Source organism: Lemur catta, chromosome 14, assembly GCF_020740605.2.
Source record: "Lemur catta isolate mLemCat1 chromosome 14, mLemCat1.pri, whole genome shotgun sequence".
In the NCBI taxonomy this organism is placed as follows: Eukaryota; Metazoa; Chordata; class Mammalia; order Primates; family Lemuridae; genus Lemur; species Lemur catta.
In genome coordinates this window covers 27489990-27510898 of record NC_059141.1, presented here as the reverse complement: position 1 = coordinate 27510898, position 20909 = coordinate 27489990, and the positions used below count along the sequence as shown (strand labels likewise).

Sequence of the window (20909 nt, the reverse complement as noted above, 5' to 3'; positions counted from 1 at the left end):
TATCCACTTGCATCCAGATAAAATCTTCTCCAATTGTCTTTAGGGAATTAGGGCTTAAATCTTGAAGAGGAAGGCTTGTCCTCACTGCAGCAAATGGAGTCTGTATTTATTCAGTGAAATGAGATACTACCCAAAGGATACAACCATTGAGGAGTGCAGGTTTAGACAGGGACATTGCAGATCCTAATATGATGGGGTTTCATGAAACCTATTTCATGTTTTTTATTTTTACAAAGACTATTTGTAAACTGCTCTCTGGGAATAGGTTAGGCTTTTTTTTTTTTTTTTTTTAAATATAATGTACTAACTCTTTCTGGAAACTGCCTGAAAGTTTTGGCACTCACAGTCCTGAAAGAATTAATCCATTTTATTTTGGAAGATTGTCTGCAGATGGTTTTAGTGCAGAGGTTAATGCTGTGCCAAGAATAGGATCAGGAGGTGTGTCAAACAACTGTGTTCAGAGCAGCAGGCCTCAGTCCTTTGAGCTGCCCAGAGATAAAGGTAAAAAGGTGACGCCACATAGCACCAACATCTGCATTTAATTTTGCCATGTGTAACTCAGCTGTAGATCTGATTATAGAACAGGCCAGTAGAAAACAACCTACTGGGTGCAGAGCAGGAACTCTGTCCTCGCAGGCAGGGCAAATTTCATAATGCCAGGCGAAGTTCTTTGGTAATTCGGGCTATTCTCCCGGCTCAAAAAAAATCCTTGGAAAGGGCAGGTAATTCCGCAGAAAAATGCCAGCTTCTCCTCAAAGACAGTTTTGCTGCTTGAATGAGGGCCAGAGACCAGCTTCAAATTTCAATTAGACAGATCATCTGACTGTGGTATGTTTGTCTGTGTAGTCCTCTATAGCATCCACAGTTCCTGTACCCGTATTATCACACTTGACCCTCTCACTCAGGGCTTCAGTGAGGTTGGTGGGCCAGAGGATATTTCTATTCACAGGCGAAAACACTGACGTTCAGAAAGGTTAAGTGGTTTGCCCCAAGACATAAGAAAGAGTCAGAACTGGAATCCAGAACTCAGATGTTCTAATTCCTAGCCCAGTGCTCTTTACACTATGCTATGATATATTCCATTTCTCATATTCCAAATGAGAGGGGCTGACCCACCAGGATTGCTGAAGCAGGGCTAAGTGACCAATTCAAGAAGCCAGGGAAGGAACTCAAAGTGACAGTGGATTGGGAAGAAACCAAGCTAGGTAAAAGCCCTTGTTTTACACTTCCAAATATATACTGTGTCTGTAATTACTATTTTAATATCTGCCCTTCCTATTGTACACCCATGGGAGCAGGACCTCCATGTTTAACCCAGAGCTTGGTGCATAAAAGTTATTCTATGTGTGTATTTGTTAAATTGAGCTGAAGTTCTGTAAGGGACTTTAGAGGAAAGTATAAAGGAAAAAAGCCTGGAAAAGGCCATTTCTGAGAAGGCAGGGGCTGATCAACAGCTCTCCAATTCCAAGACCAGAAGAGAAGAAAATGCTTCCCTACTATGGTAAGAGAAGACCAAGTAGGTATGGAGACCTTCACGTGAGTCTGTCAAACAGGCGACTGTGTCACCAAGGTCGTGAGTCTTTTACAGGGGACTCTGAAGGCAGCACAGTGCTTCTCTCACTGTCTGGGACAGCTTGGGTAAGCTCCAGGGGCAGGATGAGCTCTGGGGCAGCCTTTATAGTCCACATTCAGCCCTTCCTGCTGACAATATATACATGTGTCACAATTTAAACTGCCAGAGTTAAACAGACATAGTACCTCAAATGGAAGAAAAAAACCATTTTTTTTCCCCCAAAATGAAGTAGTACGTATCTGAGAGCAAACTTAGATTTTACATCTGTCACCAGTCAGTACACTGACCCACAGTTGACAGCAACAACAAAAGTACATGTAGGTGGGGGGTAGTGCTCGAATTCTGGCAAACCAGATACTGGAAACCAAACGGCAAGATTCACACACTGAAGCTCACATTCCAATTTTTCCGTTCATATGATAAAAATAGGAAAAAAATCAAACATAAAGGACTAATTCAACTACTGTGAAAGGTAGTGTCAAAAGATTAAGATTTGACTGAAATTTCTCTCTAAAATCAAAAATTTCTCTTTGGAGGAATAGAGCTACATTGTGTGAAAGGCACTAAATTAAACTATTGAATAGTTACGTTCCTCCCTGGCCGGCCTTTGGTGTTTATGTCCCGTTAACGGAATAAGCCTAAGGCATGGGACAACACAGAGGAGATTCAGGGTAGCCGCGCCCAGACGGTGCTTTGCAATCCACGCTATGCTCACCACCACTCCCCGAGGGCACCCCCAGGGGGCACTGTGTGTTACTTTTCAGGGTGCGTAAAAACAATGTAAATGATCCCAAGAACCATGGCATGGAAGATTCTCGTAACTATTATGGTATATCAATGAGAAAAAATAAACTATGTTGTTATTTTTCCTAGTTCTGAATAGTGGTTAAATTACTAGGAATAAAGGAAAGGAAATGGAAACAAAGAAGAAATTAAGAAAAGGGGCGAGCTATGGATAAGAGCTCTGACAGTCTATGAATGGTAATATTCCCAAAACAAAAACATCCAAATGTCCACAGAGTCCCTGAAGTCATTTAAATGTACTAATATGTTATGATGGGTCCCAGAATCATTACTAAAGTGCTAGGAATACACCTGAAGAGCACAACTTTCTTTCCCGGAACAGCTGGGTGGAGGGTTACCTTCCGTGTTTACTACGTACAAGGTACCTTCTAACAGGCAGAGAACCTTGAATGGAGGGGCAGTCAGAGGCAAACTACTCTGCTCCTCTCTGGACTTTCTGCTTGAAATAACTGTGGCACCCAGTAAATGCTGAGGAATGACAACTCAGAAAGTATTTTTGTGACCTCTTGATCTTTTTTCCTAATTAAAATTACGTATCCCTCTGTGCTTTTAAAGATGTCACATTTTCATTTCAGTAAAAGTCAAATTGATTCTTCCTTAAAGACACGTAGAGCAGAAGAGGCGGCAGGAACATAATTTGAGCCCGCATTTCAGAAGCCGGCTTACTCTGCACATGCCGTGGGAGCAGCCTTTCCATAAAAGCCAGTCCCCAGCATGATAATCCCATCCTGCTGTCATGCTCAAGGACTGCACCGTCTGCGAGCTTTGGAGAACCTCTTTAACCAGGATCACAATTCAGAGCCAGCTTTTTCTACTGAAGTGTGAATAAAATGAAGTATGATTGGCAAATATGAAACTAATCAGTTTGTAAAAATTCTTCCCATTTCACAGAGGAGGACACTTTCTCGGGGTGGTCTGCCAGGCCCACCCAGGCCATCTTCCCCACTCATCATTGCTTGGAGATGTAAACTTGTGCAGGGAACCATAAACCAGACTGAATATGCAGTTAGTCCTCAACACTGCACTTGTCAAAAAAGGTAGACCTAAAAGACATACTGTAACGGCCTGGGGCCTTTTTTCTAAGTCATAACATCCTATTAGTTATTTAGTTTTTAATGATAATAAAATTCTATAACTGCTACAAAATGTATACATGTTCAAATGAGTCACTTAAAAAAAAAACTGGACTCCAGTTAACAAGAAGCCTGATAAATTAACAGACATTAAAAAAAGACAGCAGCAAAAATCTGTATGTTAGTGGGAAAATTAATATTAGTTAAAACCATGCACAAAAAAAGCAACAGAGCCACAATAAGAGGATTCTTTAAAAACAGACTCTCAGGACTTATTTCATGAACACCTGCAAAAATGAAAAGGGTAAAAATACTTCATTTTTTTCATTGTCTTCTAAACAAAGCAAGTCTATCTCAAGGGGAAAAGAATGTGATCCAACTGCCTGCATGATGCATCCGGATTAAAGAACATGGGCAGGGTGGGACAAAAGAACTGTAATATGCACATTACCATCTTTTCATTGGTGAGAACAGAAGACTTGCCCGGCTGATATTCGTAAATGCTTTTGGGCTCTGCACGGTATTTTCTCGTATCTACTTTCTTATCTGGGGGCTCCCAGTCGTTTCTGTAGAAAGAAAATCCTATTAGAGCTATTTTCAGGAAAACTGGCATCAGCTTCTGATAAGGTCTGACTTTGGTTGGCTGTAATCTAATCGAGGAATTTTTATATCCAAAGCATAAAATTGGAGTCAGGGAGATCAACTTAGTTGTGCTGGTTTGCTTCTCAAAACAACCAGTCAAATCTCTGTGCTAATTTCACAAGGGCTTGGTGTGTCCTATGCTCAAAACCAGGTCCCAGGAAGCAGAGAGAAGAGAAAGAAGCAGAGAGGGAGGAGGGAGGAGGAAGCAGCAACGCTGGCTCTGGAAAAATCTTTCACCTTGCTCTGTTCTCATGAGCTGATCATTCCCCAAACATGCCTGTACCTCCCACTCATGCTAGTGCCATGAGGGAGAACACTGGTCCTGGAGCCACTCTACTGTGGTTCAAATCCCTGCTACACCACTCGCTGGGCAGGTGATCTTAGACAAGCACTTTACCTCCTGGTACCTCAGTTTCCTCATCTGAAAAATGGGCGTTGCTATATGGATTAAATGAGACAGTGTATATAAATCACTGAGCAGAGTGCTAAGCCCATAGTAACCACTCAGTAAATGTTAGCTGTTGTTATAATTGTATTCTTCCCTACTCCACACCCCACTGCACTGCCCAACAATTTCAGCCTTTGGCAGATACTTAACCTGGTGTCCAGTGATGGGTTTCAGAGGATACATGAATCCTTGGAAATTGTAAAATTGTTTGTAATTTTTTTTTTTTTTTTTTTTTTTTTTTTTTTTTTTGAGACAGAGTCTCACTCTGTAGCCCAGGCTAGAGTGTGCAGTGGCACAATCACAGCTCACTGGAGCCTCGAACTCCTGGGTGATCATCCTCACCTGCCTCAGCCTCCCAAGTAGCTAGGACTATAGGTGCACGCTGCCATGTCCTGCTAATTTTTTAAAATTATTTTTTTGTAGAAGTGAGGTCTTGCTATGTTTCTCAGGCTGGTCTCAAACTCCTAGCCTCAAGTGATCCTCCTGCCTCAGCCTCCCAAAGTGCTAGGATTATAGGCATGAGCCACCACACCCAGTTTACTCACGTGCTTCAGTGCACTCTACACTGTGATTGTATTTAGTTTTTCATGAAAGCTGTAAACTTCTTTTTTTTTTTTTTTTGAGACAGAGTCTCACTCTGTTGCCTGGGCTAGAGTGCCGTGGTGTCAGCCTAGCTCACAGCAACCTCAAACTCCTGGGCTCAGGTGATCCTCCTGCCTCAGCCTCCCGAGTAGCTGGGACTACAGGCATGTGCCACCATGCCCGGCTAATTTTTTGTATGTATTTTAGTTGTTTGGCTAATTTCTTTCTATTTTTAGTAGAGACGGGGTCTCGCCCTTGCTCAGGCTGGTCTCGAACTCCTGAGCTCAAACGATCCGCCCACTTCGGCCTCCCAGAGTGCTAGGATTACAGGCATGAGCCACTGCGCCCAGCCAAAAGCTGTAAACTTCTTGAAGGCAGAGACAATAATTTATATACACTTATATTCTTCCATAACAGCTGGTTCAATCTGCATAGAATGCACCCAGCAGGTGCTTAGTGTATGCACCTGTAAATGGTATACACAGCCTTCCTTTCAAATTAATTATTAAACTTCTCGGGTAGATGCCACTCAGGTGTGTGTGGTACTTTTAAAACAGCCATTCATGTTTTGTCTGTGAAGATGGAAAAGGTATAGAAGTGTGTAACTGGATGTGTATTTAAGGGAAAAATTAATAATTTTGTTGGCCAGAGCCTTCTGTGTGTTGAGAAGTGGTGGAAGTTGGGGCTGGAAAATGATGGGACACTCGTCCAAACAGCACGAGAAGTTTGCTCCAAAGGGCATTTTTAGAAATTAAAAACTCAAAGAAAAAAAATTGGGTTGTTTAGTTCAGGTAGTAAGAGATGACTAATGCTGCCATTAGAACAAGTCAATGATTATGTCTCAGTAGTGCATGTTGCATGAACAAATGGACATTAAGAAGTGTGTTCATTTTAAAACTACAGTCTTTGCTATGAGTATGTCAACACAGTATGCACACAGAATATGAAAATTTGACAAATCTTGCAGTTAAGATTTCTCTTGTGAAATTAGAAAAAGTGGTAATTATAGTGAACATTAAGCCCATACTATGAGCCAGGCACTACTAGGAATGTTGTATGTATTCTTTCATTTTGTCCTTACAATATCTCTATCAAGGAGTTGGGCTATTTTTATTCCCATTTTACAGGTGAGGACACTGAGACTCAGAAAGAGTAAGTCACAGATAATAGGGGACAGAGCAGGGATTCAAATTCCACATTCCTAAGAACGGAGGCTCCTAGGTCTCAATGAGCATTGACCAGGCCCTGGCTGGTGACAAACAGGTGACGAGGTGGCACTTACCTTTCTGGGCTCGACTTCAGTGAGGAAGAGCGGGCTGGGAGGGGTAGGGTGGCCGACCTCTTGACTACCTTCTCACCATCAAAGCAGCTCATCTCACTTTTTGAACGAGGCACAGAAAGGGGAGATTTTGCTGCAGAAATGTAGTTCATACAAACAACTTCAAACTGATGAATATGGAAAACAAGATGGTATCTTCCCTCATCCACCACCTTCCCTTCCTCCCCTACAATCGGGAAATTCAAAGTCACTTACTGTCTTCAGAAAAGGAGTATCGAGGGGAGTACAGATCTGAATCATCATCTATTGAACAAAACAAAACGTAGTCAGGAGAAATCCGGCTCAGGTAAGAGAGCCCGGCTGCATGTTCCCCACTTCCACAGTCGGGCACCGGCATCCAACCCCTCAGGGGACCCAGCGGAGAGAGGAGGCATCAAGCGCTGGAAGCCACACCACAGCAGGCGGCGTTTGAGAGGAGCAAGGTTCGCAGAGTCCACCCACCACACCTGCAGTCCAGGCAGGGCATTCACAACACCTGGCAGGTGACTGCTGCCTGACACCAAGAAACGCATGGGGACAAATAGCCAAAGGCCCCCCTCAAAAGAATCCCTACAACCAAAGCTGGAACGCAGGTTCCACGTCTGGCTGAGACGGACCCCGGTGCCCCCGCTCAGTCTCTGGTCCAGCCTGCTGCGTCCCATGGAGTCTCAAGAGACCCCTTCCCAGGGCACCTAGGATGCTACTGGGTGGGAAGGAGAAGCCCAGAGGCTGTGTTTTCCAGCTCCCACCTCGGCTTTGACCTGTTCTATATGTTAAGCTTCCATACACAACATAATTAAAAAAGAGGTTCTGCAGTAAGAAAAGAGTTTGAGAAAACCCCCATCAAAATTTGTTTTGATTCCACCTCAATCTGTTCCCTGAGTAGATTTCTTTCCTTGGAACACAACACACCACAGCTGATGTGGTCATATGGTTTGCTCTGCAAAGGTGCTACTCGGGGAAGTGTCTAAAGTGTGACTCTGGAACAAATCAAACTCACACTCCTGTGAGTTGCTATGGTGGATGAAGGCTCTCCACAGGCTTGACGCACATCCCTAAACAAGCACAACCCCGGGGCTCTAACACTTGCAGAACCGGGGCCAGGATCTGAACCCCTCATGGAAATGGCTGTTTTTCTGAACTAAAAATCAGACCGCAGGCATACTTCCGGGAACAGATTTCTAAATTGGGACTGTCCTAAAAATGCAGGACAGTCACTACACATCCACAATGACCCCTCCAAAGCATTACTCCAAAAAGATTCTGAAACAGCCTTTCCCATTTTCTAGTATCTTGCTAATCTGAACTCAAAATTCGCGTGTATGGAATGAAGGCCCAATTCCTTCCCTTAAAGTCCATAACAACTTTAGCAAAGCACGTGAACTAAGTCTTGAAGACAAGGCAGAGAATCCAATATAACATGTTAATGACTAAGTGTTACCTGAGTCCTTATTTCTATGCAAATCATTTTAAGTTTCAGAGCAGAAAAGGCCAGAATAGTTCATAAAATGTAAACAAAGCTAACATTGCTATATTTTGAACAAAGCACTATTCAGACAGCCTTGCTATCAGCCTTTTTCGTCCCGCCCCCCTCCCCATTTTTGTCTGTTCCGAGTCTCCCTTGGCCCACATAAAGGACAGGCATCCAGTATCAAGATTTCAGAGCAGAAAAGCCCAGACTATTTTATAAAATGTAAACAATTAGGCAACATCAAGGTTGAACAGGGCTTAAGGTTCTTCTACCAACACAGCCAAGCTTTGCACTGTTATAGATTGAGTGTGTAAGCTTAAGTTAACTTCTGAAAATAGGGCAGGGGAAGGAGATAAAATGAGATCCAGAAATAGATTTTTTGAAAGCCTGAAGAATTGTGTGTCGCTAGTTTTGGTTTTTTCTTTTTCTTTTTTTTTTTTTTTTAACAGAACTTCTGATTACAGTGCTGATAAAATGCCATGATGTCACAGAAAACTAAAAATCAGCTTTGATTGCAAGGATTTGATTAGAAAAAATGGTGCCTGCCCCAGATGAAAAGTTAGCTTAGGCAGAAATCGATGTATGTACTGCTTAAAATGCAGCCTAGCATTTCAGCTCAAAACCCTGTACCTTTCTGAATCATGGAGACATTACAGCCTATCAGTAGATGATGAGGTAAAGGTTAATTTATAACTATTACCTGGTTCATGAGGTGAGATGCAAAATTTTCACAGGGGTGGGGAGCAAGGGGAGATTCAAATATTCAAAGATTTTTTTTAAAAAGCCTGAGCTCTTTTAAAAACATGTTTCTCCCTAGAGCTTTCTAATGTGGAATTCTAGAAGGTTTATTAGAAGAAAATGAGAAATAGTTCTTATGAGATGGGAAAAAAAAATAGCACTACTTGGGAAGTTTAACAATTTAGGTACGTTGAAAAGGAGTGGGAGAAGTAGGAAAGTTGGGGGTGTGGGCAACAGAGAAGTCTGAATGACTGAATGCCCGTAAGTTCTATGGACTTTTAAGAGGACAAACTAAACTGTGGATTCATCTGAACAACTTTAGCAACTGGGACAAGTTCTGGGGATGTATAATTTGTTCTTTTAAATTTTAATGCTTGTCTTGCAAATCTAATGGAAGTAAATTTTACTTCAGCTTATGAATAAAAATAGTAATAGTAGCTCCCATTACTATCTAATAATAGCTGGTGATTTACTAATATCATCTCACTTAAACCTTGCAGAAAGTCTAGGAGGAAATAAATATCTCATTACAGACAAGGAAACTAAAGCCCAAGCAGGTTAAGAAAATTTCCCCTTGGCTGCACAGTGAGAAAGAGACAAAGCAGGAATGGACTCAAGATCTTTTTGACTCCACTTCCCTGTGTCACTTCAGCCCTGTGACAGGGACAGCTGCTGTGTTCTAGCTTTCATTCCAGCTTCATCTGCCCAGTCCTGGGAAAGCTGAAAGACTGTGGCTATTCCATGATCATTGTCATTACAGAAGAGGCAGAGAAAGTCTCGAAACTCAAGTTATGTATCATGCTGTTGGCCAGGCCAATTTCTAGCTCCTGAAGCCTTTGCTCTGTTTTTTCCACATCACCCCACCCTGGGTGATGCTTAAGCAAGTTTTCTGAGTTACCCCACATTTCTAGTTTTCCTCCTGCTAGTCCCCAGGGACAAGGGGTAACACCGAGTTGCTCTTGCTACATTTTCCCCTTGCTGCTCCTTGCTGTAATAGCTCCTCCTGGTAGGCTAAGTCCACACTGGGGAAGATGGGTATGCACTTGGAAAAAACAAGGAATGGGAAAACTGGGAGTGAGGAGCACCCTTCTGCATTTCTGTACACGAGAGCTAGCCAAATGGAATGTGTGTGCGCACGCGCATGGAACCATAGTTAAGACACATCAAATGAAACGTTTTTCTGGTTGCCTATGATCTGAAACCCTGCCCTGTTTCTCCAAGGGCTCTTTAAAATAATGCCATAGCGGGCTCAGCCATGCAGAGATCTTATGATTCCTGTTCATGGTGGAACCACACACTAATTGTGCCCCTCAGAGCACCAAGCAGCAGACATCAAACCTTGGCAGCAACGCTAAGAACTTCCTATGCCAGTGATTTCCAGGAAGCGCTAACATTAAGCAGGATTTACACGGGCTAACAACTCACTTAGGGCCCTGAAGGCCCCTGCTGGGCTCTGATGTTTACACACGAATGATTCTCCACTGGGCTTTGGCAATCTGTCCTGGGTAACTCATTTTGGGGACAGCTACTCTCCTAAAACTGCCAGGAGCCACATAATTGCCTTTTCAACCACAGTTACCTTAAATGAGCTTCCAAGTGACTTTTTTTCCTGTGTTTTTTTTTTTTTTAAGAATTTATAAAAATCATAAAGACAACTGGTGAAAGTGCTGGTTGACAATTGTTGTTCTATAAAAAAAGTATGTGACTAAAATGGAATCATGGGCAAAAAGCAGCACTTGCATAACCACTTATCTATATCAATTAAATTCCACTTTCATGCATTCCCATGGGCCTTTAAACTTAAAATGATTTTTCTAATATTAATGGCTCATTTTCAATACAATCTTTTTCCAATTGCTTAACATAATTCCTTCTCTCCCTTTACCCCACACACTTAGGAAGAGAAAGGATAAAATAGAAAGGATACACACCTCCTACCAACAGAAATAGTCAAAGAAAGAGAGATGCACGCAGAGCTGGGCATAGAGCCTGGGTGGGACGGGAGAGGAGGAAGAAGCCAGAGAGCTAGGAATGCCAGGAGGCCCAGGTGGCTTGGGGGAAGGGTCACCAGGCTGTCTACGTGCTGGTTAAAGGCAATCAAGTTTTGAGGGATGGAAAAAAGACCAGGATAGGGTATGGAGTAGCTGTAGAAGACATATCCAGAAAAAAAAAGAAAAAAAGAAAGAAAGAAAAAAAGAATTCTCAGGAAGAAAGTGAAGTGGGGCAAGAAAAAAGTTAAAGAAGAAAGCCTGGGAAGACCAGAGGGCTGGAAAAAGACTCACCGTCCTCCTCTCCCATCGGATTCCTGGGTCTCAAAGGTGGAAAGGGAATAACTGCTACCGTTTCTTAACTATCCCGCAGGCCAAAGACTTTTGCACTTGCTAGGCGGAGCCCTCCCGGGCAGCTCCCATTAGGAGAGCAAAGGTGACCGAGGGAGCAGCACAGCCCCTCCTCTGGGCAGTGCTAGCTGGAGTTTGGGGCAGGAGGCACAGATCCTGGCCAGGCATCTTCACAATAGAACAGTTTGCTTGAACTGAAGCAAAATAAGGCTATTCTTAGAAATCCTGCAAGGCCAGTAGAGGATCATTTTAACTCAACTACAGATGTGCCTGAGAAAATCAGCCTCCTTAAATCCTTGCCTTGGTGCAATCTCATCTAGGAAGGACAAAGCACTGACACCACAACCTGGGGATGCCTAGAGGGCGTGTCCTGGGTCACATCAACAAGAGGTGACAGCAGCCACCACTGGCAGAAAGTGGTGAAAGAGGCATCCAAAAGCAAGAGTAAAAATCAGCCTATGGGACTTCACCTCTGGCAATAGCCCTTCACCCCGACATGGCCCAGTGAGTCCTCACAGACCACAGACCAGGAAGTAACATACCAGTTACTTGGTTTTGCTGCAGATTCTAAGGCATTATTTCAAAATATCTTCCCTTTTCTTGACATCAAACATGCCAAGTGAGCAAACATCACTTGGGCATATTCAGAGTAGAAAGTCTAGCTCTTTCGAATCTGTACTCCCCACTCTAATTCTATATCCAAATTCCCAAAACTGCGTCCTTTTAGGGGGCTGGGGAAGGGTGGTGTTCCTCCATTGCAGGGGTTCCCCACCCTGGCTGTGTGTCGCAATCACTTGGGGAGCTTTGCTAACTACGTATTCCCAGACACCATCCTGGGAGACACTGGCTCAGCCGACTTAGGCAGGACTGACTCAGGGGACACTAGATGCCTGGAACGAGCTGTCAGAGAGCCCCTTGGCAAGGAGGGGACGACAAAGAACACAATGTGTAAGGAGAGGAAAGGGGATCAGCAGAGCAGTACAGCAGAGTAAGTAAAAGCCTATGTTCGCGGGGCCCGTAGACCTGGGTTTGAATCCTGGTTCTGCCACTTACTGTGTGATCTTGCACATATTATTTAACGTCTCTAAGCCTCATATTCTTCACTGATAAAATGAAGATTTACCTCATGGGGTGGCTGGGAAGATGAAAGTGAGATAACAACAGTGGTGCACTCAGCCGCCTTGTATATAGCAAGGAGCTCAATAAATGGCAGTTGCACAGTCACCGTGGTGATGACTGTGTTATTATTAACAGGACTGTGACTGTGAGCTGCTAAGGTGCTGACCACGGGCCTTAAAGCAGGAGGGGGGCAAGGGGGAGAGGCTGCATTTCTAAATCTGTTTCTATACAGCTTGTCCCTCTCCTGAGTCATGACACAAAGTATGATTACATGTGGTATCTCTCCCACCCCCCACAGAGTAGTCTCAAAGATGATGAAATGATTAAAAGTGATTGGTCTTTGTTGGAATTTACAAAGCTTTTTTTTTTAAAAGTACATTTCAAACTTCATTGATTAAGACATGATAATTCTATTTCCATTCTAAAAGCCTGGCCAGAAGTTTGCTTTTTCAGAGCAACTGGGGGAAAAAAAAAAAAAAAAGGTTGCTAAGCCAGCACATAAACAAACTTTCACATAGTCCCTTACTATTTAGGAGACTCAGCTTTGAGATATTTAGAAATGTCTTTTTTATACTGCATAAACCGCTAGAATTTAGACAGCAGCCTTTAGGCTAGGCTTTGATAGGTTTATTACAAATAATTCTAGTTCCAAATTGTGAATTAAAACAAAACAAAAAGACAGCACCAATAACAACCCTCTCCCCAGGAGACAGGCTCTGGAATGATGGCTCGGATTTCTCAGAAGTTATCTATTTCTTAACGTACATTAATATCTATGGGCAGAGCCTCCGTCAGGTGCTGATCTGTCTTGAACACCTTTCTGTGAAACACATAAACCTTTCCTACGTTAAGAAGGATGCGCATAGAGCCCAGGGCCACCTAGTGGGAACACGGCCGGAGCAGCACCACGGACAGGGCTGAGGAGGCCCTGCCGGAGCCCACAGACACCAAAACCACAAGTCACAGATCCAGAAATACAGACAATCTCCTGAAACTTTTTGAAAAACAAAGCGAAAAACAAAAATAAAACCCAACGATTTTTTTAAATGATCAGCTCAAACATTTCCCTCATTTAAAGCCTTAATCTATCTAACTGAATACATCAGTGATCCATGCCTGGAGATGTGCAAGGGAAGCTACGCTATTTTTAAAAGATCCCCAGGGAAGGAGACTTCTTAGAAACTTGTGTTAAAGTCTAATCATCTTTGTTACTATAAATTCATGTCCAACTAAATTTTTCCTTTTTATTCTTTAAGACTATTTCTTCCATTTTAGTCTTTGAAAATAAAAAATTGTAAGGTCTGCTTCTAAATTATATGTGACAAGTTGTCATGTCAACCCTTACTGTTTATGCCTCTAGGCAAAATAGACCCAATTCCCTCTTGTGCTGGGTTCCACGTGTTCCAAAGAGCAGACACTGTTGTCAGCTGGAGTTGCTAGGTGTGGCGGCTTCTGACATGGGAGCTCTGGGAGTGAGGCCATGAAACCCTATCTTCAGACTGACAGCTGGGCCGACCCACAGAGGCTGCGGGCACTGCCTGTAACAGGCTGAGGGCAATCTTCCAGCCCAATGGCAGCTACTGTACCTCCCTACAGGACTTCTCCAAGCGAGCCTCCCTCTGCCCATGTCCGTGGGACACTGTCCCTTCAGCATGCTCTGTGCTTGTCACCTTACCCTAGAAGAGAACGCTACTTAAAGGAGTGGGTTAGGTTCACAAGACCAAAGATAGCACAAATCAAAAACTGCAGTTAGTCAGAATTACCCTGAAAAAGATTCTCCCTCACTAAACTCAGTCAGTTGTTTCTTCTGCAATACTTTTGGGTAGAATCAGCACCCTAACACAGCAAGACTAGTCTCTCTACACCAAATGGACTCTTGTTGGCAGCGAGGGGGTCACTGAGCAGAATTAAGTCATCAGCTTTTAGTTCTGAAAGTCTGGGTCTGTTTGGCAGGCTTTTCTTTTCATTTCATTCAAAATAGGCCCTGAGCATGAAAAGGCTGGAAACCACTGACTAGGGGACATATGACACCAAAAATGGACTATGGCATTTTAACTAATACTGTATCTAACACGTCGGTGCGTGTCATCTCATGTATAGTAAGTGATCAGTAAGAGCTTGGTGAATGGTCAAAGGAATGACTTTGCCAATGATGAGAAGGGCTGTGAGGGATGGTTTGCTGAGCTGATGAGAGCAGAGAAGCATCGGGATGGCAGCACTGCGGTTCATCCTTGCAAAAGAACTCTGGCTCCGTGGTCCAAAGCCTTCACTCATCTACCTGCTCCAGGTATTATTGAGGCTCTATTAAGTGCCAGCATGGTTTTCTGTGGCCTTCTGGACATATGTTCTCACAACTGCTACACTGGGCACCAAACACGGCATGCTGAAGTGGCCTTGTCCAACTCCCTGCCAGCTGTGAAATTCTGACGACAGGGTACCTACCTGTCTTGCTCACGGCATTACCCTCAGTTCCAAGGACAGGGCATGGCACACAGAAAGTGCTCAATACTACTTGAATGAATGGAGTTTGAGCACTCAACATCTTATCTAGAAGAGCATTTAACGAAATTTCTCCTTCTATACCCTATCCACTCAACTTTTTCTGGCTCACTCATCCAAAGATCAGATAATCCCTTCTATCAGGGCAATTCTCAAGATGTTGCCCTCAACTCACCTTTTAGAAGCTACTTTGACACCTAGACTTTTTGCCCCAGAAAAGAATATCTCTTAAATACAAATGTGGCTGTCCTCTGCAGCAGGTGACAATTCCTGTCCAGCTCTTTCATGAAATGTTTTCCAGCTTGGCCAAAACCCTTATTTTCAAGAGATATCATCTCCCACCATGACTGAATCTTATACCTGGATATGTCTTTGGGAATTCCCTACCAAAGAGAGACACCCTGAGGGCCCATGACAACAGGGGCCTGGTGATGAGTTCGTTGCAGGAATGGGAACCTGATAAATTTTCTGTTGCTGACGGCTGGTAGGAGGTAGACCTACTCATCTGCCTTAATGACTCAGTTTCCCTGAGTCACTGCACTGCCCAACCACAAGCATCACGTGACCACCCAGATAAAAAGCCCTGGGTGACTAGGTATGGGCAGCTTTTCTCAGAGCCCCTCATGTTCAAAGCATTATAACTAAGCTGGCGACCCCATTAATCATGTAAACCCTAAGGGAAGGGGATTAAAATACCATCTGGATAGACTTTGGTTATACAGTCAGCCAGGAGCAAGACACCACCACAAAACACAAGGTTAGAGGGAAGCAAATGATTGGGAGACAGCCCTTAGCCACCAGGAAAAACCCCAAGGTGAAAAAGAAAGTAACAGCACCAGTACAAAGAGAAACACGGTTTTCCTTTAATTACCTTCAGACTTAGGACTAGGAGTAGATGCAGGAAACTGGTAGGTAGGAGTGTAAGGATTGTCCTCTGTAGCAGAGAAAAGCAGTGGATTTTGAAACTATCCACCATGAAGTGGAGGAACTGACAAATCCCCAATTGATTCTTTCAAATGATCAATTATGTATTTTAGTGTTATTAAACCACACGGGCATCACACTTGAAAATAGATTAATGAATTAGAAAGGGCTTAGTTATTTTAATATAGCACATCATGCAAATGAGTGAAATAAAATTTTCACCAACCAAAAACGACTATGAAAACAAAATCTAAAAGCCAAATCTTATGCCTATAATGGAACTATAAGAATTAATTTAAGGCTAGGACAACAGATAGACTGTCTAAGTTTATGGTACCTTCAGAAGTTGGCTGGATTTCAGGAAGTTCGGGGAATTTGTACGTAGGGAAATAAGGGTTTTCTTCAGGAGTGTCTAGGCAGAGGAGCAGGTGTAAGAGAGAGAATAGAGGAAGATACAAATGGAGAGAATGAACGAGTAGGATTCCACATACAATTTAGGCTCCTTGAATTCTGGTGGTATGAGAGAAATTCAAACTGCTTTTAAAAATCCAGTCCTTTTGCCTGAATTACTGAGACACATCAAACAAGACGATATCATTACTCTTCATGGACAAGGAATTACACATAAAAAGGCACCAATGGGCAAAAAGTATTTAGGACAAAGCTTCAAGTTTTCACTTTATATAGGCAGAACGTATTAAGCATAATAAGAAATAGTATGTAATAAAAAGACTATCCTAAAATAATTTTTTAAAAATAAAGCTTGTGTTGTGGACATTAGAATCAAGGCAAACAAGTGGATACTTAATTTTTTAAAGGGCTCTGTCTACCATTAAGGCAGATGGTTTTGTTTAGAACGTGTAATTTAGGTCAATAGCTAACATGAGAAAACCTGTGGGGGAGAATTACGTATTTTGCCTGTATGCACGCGCCTGTGTCTCTGCACGTAAGCTCCCAAAGCCAGGTCTGAAGGCGCGAGAGTCACAGGTCACTTAAGGAAATGGACAGCAGCTTTAGGAAGTGACCAGTGAGTGGAACAGGCCCCATCTGATCACAGAGATCCGAGCATTCAGTGTTGCCGCTGTGACTGCGCTCACCCAGCCAAGCACAGCGGATTTACTCTTGACTCAGAAATGCCAAACAGTCAAACAGTTTGAAGAGGGGCATGCTCAGGTTCACTTTGAACCCAGCAGGAGTTAATTAACAGTGATGTTAGTAGCATCCACAGCTAATCAGAGAGATTGGGCTCAGGTGGAACACTGACCAGAACACTTTTTCTTTGCCTTCATGTGTCATCCACGCCAGGCGGCCAGACTGGATTTGGGCACAGGGAAGGACAGGATGCTCTGCCTGCAGGAGGGGTGGTACCCTTCCCGCAGTGCAGCCACATCGCTGCCTGTCAGTGGGCTGGAGGCACAGGCGGCGATGGGAGCTGGTGGGGTCATGACCCGCCGGAGCACTGGCCTGGGGTTCTCCCACCATGCTGGGTCACCTGCTGACAGCCCCGTGGGCCTGTGTTTGAAAGCACTTCTCTTTCAGCTTGCGCGGGCTCTGGTGTGGCAGCTCTTGACTGACTCTCAGGGCTACTTGCCGAGTGCTGGCCCCCAGCAGGGGGAGATTGCTTTTCATACTAACACAGCCCGAGAGGCACACTATGCATCCTACTTCACAAGGCCAGGTGTGTTCTCCTTTAGGCCTGGGGCATCCCTCGGAGGAAGGGAAGCAGAACACACACAGGGAGGTACAGGACTGGCCCAAGGTCACATCAGTGCTTGTGGGGACTGAATCTAGGCGAGAATGGCTTTCTTGATTCCCAGTTCAGTGCTTTCTCAACTCACTCTGCCCACAAGGCAGTCATGAGCTGACACAGGGCGATGTACCTAAAGCCGGAAGCAGGTGGGAGCTGGAGTTGCTCACATCCCAGGCAGACGGATGCCAGCGCACAGGCAGGTGCTGGGCTCAGCCTGCTGCATTCCACAACCTCCGGGAGGGAGGACTTGAGCGCCCCCTCCCTCCTGTGCTCTGAAGGCGCACGGCGGGGCTCGGGCAGACCAGTACCTAACGGGGTCCCCCTGCGGACCCAGTCTTCCAGCACCCTAGAAAAGTGAGTTCAGGCCTGCACCACAACAGTCACTATATGAGCACACAACACACCTTCTACAAACGCAAATCAGTACCTCTGTTTAGTTTGTGGATCTGTTTAAACATAGTCTTGTACCAGTCTTTTGATCTCTCGGTGTTCTAGAAAAAAACAAAGGCAAGGAGTAAAATAAAATGGAAATCTTGGCACGCTTCAGACCTTCTGAAATGATTATAAAATAAAAATCAAACAGGCAAGTGACAACATCTGAATTCAAAACTCAATCACACTGATATCTTTTCTAAAAAGGCAAAACTTTTGAAAAAGAAGAGACAAACTAAGAGACTCAGGCCTGAATATGCAGAGGGATATTTGGCCAAAAGGATGCAGATTTTTAAAATAGTGGACAAGGATCCACTTGAAATGTGTCCATTCTTAATGTTTTAACATTTCATTTTTAGAGAGAGTCTCTCTCCATATGTAGACTATGCCAAACTGAAGTGAAGTCTCCTAAAAACATAAGGGACAAAGGATTCTCGCTTCTAATGCTGTGTCCTCGCTCATGCTAGGTTATTCTGCAGAAATGTGTAAGTCACCTTGCACAGGGCCAGATTTAGAATGCATACATTAAAACATAACCCATTATAGCATCCAATGCCAGAGTTTTCATCCTAACCACAAAGTTGGGATGGTTGGGTTTTGTTTTTTAAGATAAAAATAAAAGAAGGAAGGTGACAGGTGGTTAGTGCAGATATTCTCACTCCCACTTTACAGATGAGGAAATGAGATACAGAAAGACAAAGTGAATCAGCCAAGGTCACAGAGCTGGCGAGGAGAGTGTAAGGGCCATATGACATGGTGGTTAAGGGTGCAGGTTTGGGAGCTGGACAGACAGCTCTCACACACAAGTTGTGCAATCTTGGGCAAATAATGAGATCCCTCTAAGTCCATTTCCTCATCTATAAAATGAAAATGATATTAATATCCACCACTCAGGTGAGTGATGTTTAAATGAAATAATGTCCTCAGTAAATGGTAGCTGTGGTTACTCTTAATAATTCTCTTTCTATATTATTACGTAGGACCAGAGAAGAGTTCTTTTGAGGCTTAGCCCATTGACCTTTCTACTAACCTCCGACAAGGGCACATTTGCTAGATGGAAATCACAGAGGAACATATGGCAGCCAGTGGTCTGGGGATACATGGAGAGGAATGGAAGTCACTCGAAGCCAGCTGCAAAAGCTGGGCTTGCCCGGAATTTCCTGGGGCCTGCGGGAGGCACCTGGGGCAGAGCTGCCATGAGACCTGCTCTGTCCGGGAGGCTTGGCTGGCGAATTCCTTATGAGGTTTCCTTAGAGTTTCCTACTCACTCTGGATGAAGGGGCCTCTCCCATCCCGGGGAATCTTCTTCCCAACCCCTTAAACAGGGACCCTGGGGCCTCACTCTCCCCAGGGTTCTCGAACCCCAGACCAAGAATTTCTGAACATGCTCCACGGAACCATCATGAAGGAACACTCCCAAACCCAGCGCCTCTCAGAAGTTCTGCAGCAGAGAAGTAGCTCTTAGTTCCACCCAGCTCCTCCTCATATCCATTTGACCATGAAACCCTTCTTTCCCAAGACCTATTACACCCAACACCTGCTTTGGGAAAAGCGGCTGTGCACCACGTCTGGGGCACGGCTCCGGGGCTCTGGCACTCAGGGGCCTGCAGAGCTGACGGCGTGAGGCCTTCCCTGCAAGGCCTCTGTAACCCGCAGATGGGGCTCATGTGTACTCAGTGTACACTTGTCACAGCTTGTTTACGATGAAGACTGAAAAGGACTTCTAGGTCAGTATTCGTACCCGGAGCGGGATGCCCACTTCATCCATGGAAACATCGCTCAGGTCCTGAGCGCTCTTAACCACCCGCCTGCTGTCATCCTTTGCTTTCTTTTCAGCAGCCCTGCCAGGTGAGGTAGGTTTTTCCTGGGTTGGCACCGAGTCCTGCTCACCCACTCTTCTTTCTGAGGCAGGATCTGGAAATGAAAAGCAATTGTTAGCTGAAGCTCTTCTGGTAGCTGCAAAGCAAAAAAACTCCTGAGCAGTCCGTGTGGGGGAAAGTGTGTTTGCTAATCCTCCATAGGAACTAGCTCTGCTTAAAGCAGGGGTCAGCAGACGACGCCCCACCACCTGTTTCTGGACGTTGAATTTTACTGGGACACAGCCACACCGATTCGTTTACATATTATTTGCGGCTGCTTTTACACGATCAGGTCTGAGCAGAGTAGCTGTGACAGAAACCATACGGCCTGCAAAGCCTAAAATATTTATCATTTAGCCCCTTAAAAAAAAGTTTGCCGACAGCGTGAAAGTGCCATGCAGAAGCGTGCACGTGGTGCTCTGGACATCTGAGCAGTTCTGACTGTTCTAGAAATTGAGGGAGCAGGTAGAATCACAAGGAGGCAGCCAAACGTTACTTGAAAATTCTTGTTTTCTCTTGGGGAAGTCACTTAACTTTTCTGTGTCTCAGTTTTCTCATCCAAAAGTAGGGATAATGCTTCACACGCTCTCAGCAATGCTGAGAGAGAACTTATCAGGACAATTTATGCCAAAGTGTTCAGGAAGCTGTACAGCGCTAAGTGCACATTATAAATTATTTAATTTTGTTCAAGACTGAAAGTTATAGACAGCTAATAAGCATACCAGATGTAATTTAGTGATTATAAAATTACATAACAGAATCTGTTATTCCCAGCCGTGTCATTTATTTATTGGAGAGGCATTTATTAAGCACAGGGCACTGTGCTCTGCCCTGCAGACGTGAGGGTGAACACTTGAGAATCCTGCCTTCAGGGAGCTGACGGTCCAGTGGGCAGAAAGAGCAAGGGAGCCAGCAGTGAGAACTCGGAATGATGAGCGCTGACTTCTCAGAGAAGCCAACCAGGTGGGCAGGAGGGAAGGGTGCTCCTGGCAGAGGGACCGCACCAGCAAATGCGTGGGGGCCTCTGAACAGCTCTGAGCGCATTATGTGCCAGGCACTGCAGGAAACTCTTCAGATACCTCGCTTCATTTCATCCTCCCAATACCTCCATGAGGGAGAAACTATTGTTGCCCACCCCTCTTTCTTTTTTTAAATAAAGGACCAAAGCACAGAGACATTAAAGTACCCTGTGTGGGGTCACCAGCCAGCATGTGGCCAAGTGGGGACTTAGCCTAGTGTCCACCTGACCCCAGCAGTCCTCCCTGATACCTCCTGTCTTGCCTCCCTCAAAGACGGCATTGAGGTTTCAAGTCTGGGAGCCTGGCCTAATCCAAACAG

General features: G+C 44.3%; 1 protein-coding gene across 50 annotated transcripts in view; it reads right to left on the bottom strand.

Moving 5' to 3' along the window:
- The window catches only part of SORBS1 (sorbin and SH3 domain containing 1), a 220411-nt gene that overhangs the window by 57958 nt on the left and 141544 nt on the right, over positions 1–20909 (bottom strand). For 38 of the 50 annotated variants that reach the window (XM_045569093.1, XM_045569092.1, XM_045569103.1 and 35 more), the window contains 7 exons: positions 19454–19626; positions 17708–17771; positions 15868–15942; positions 15478–15540; positions 6657–6704; positions 6405–6534; positions 3902–4016 (listed from right to left, as the gene is read on the bottom strand). In XM_045569093.1, the coding sequence (XP_045425049.1) occupies positions 3902–4016; positions 6405–6534; positions 6657–6704; positions 15478–15540; positions 15868–15942; positions 17708–17771; positions 19454–19626 (668 nt within the window). The remainder of the gene's footprint in view (positions 1–3901; positions 4017–6404; positions 6535–6656; positions 6705–15477; positions 15541–15867; positions 15943–17707; positions 17772–19453; positions 19627–20909) is intronic. The other 12 variants (XM_045569104.1, XM_045569109.1, XM_045569124.1 and 9 more) reach the window with 1 other exon arrangement.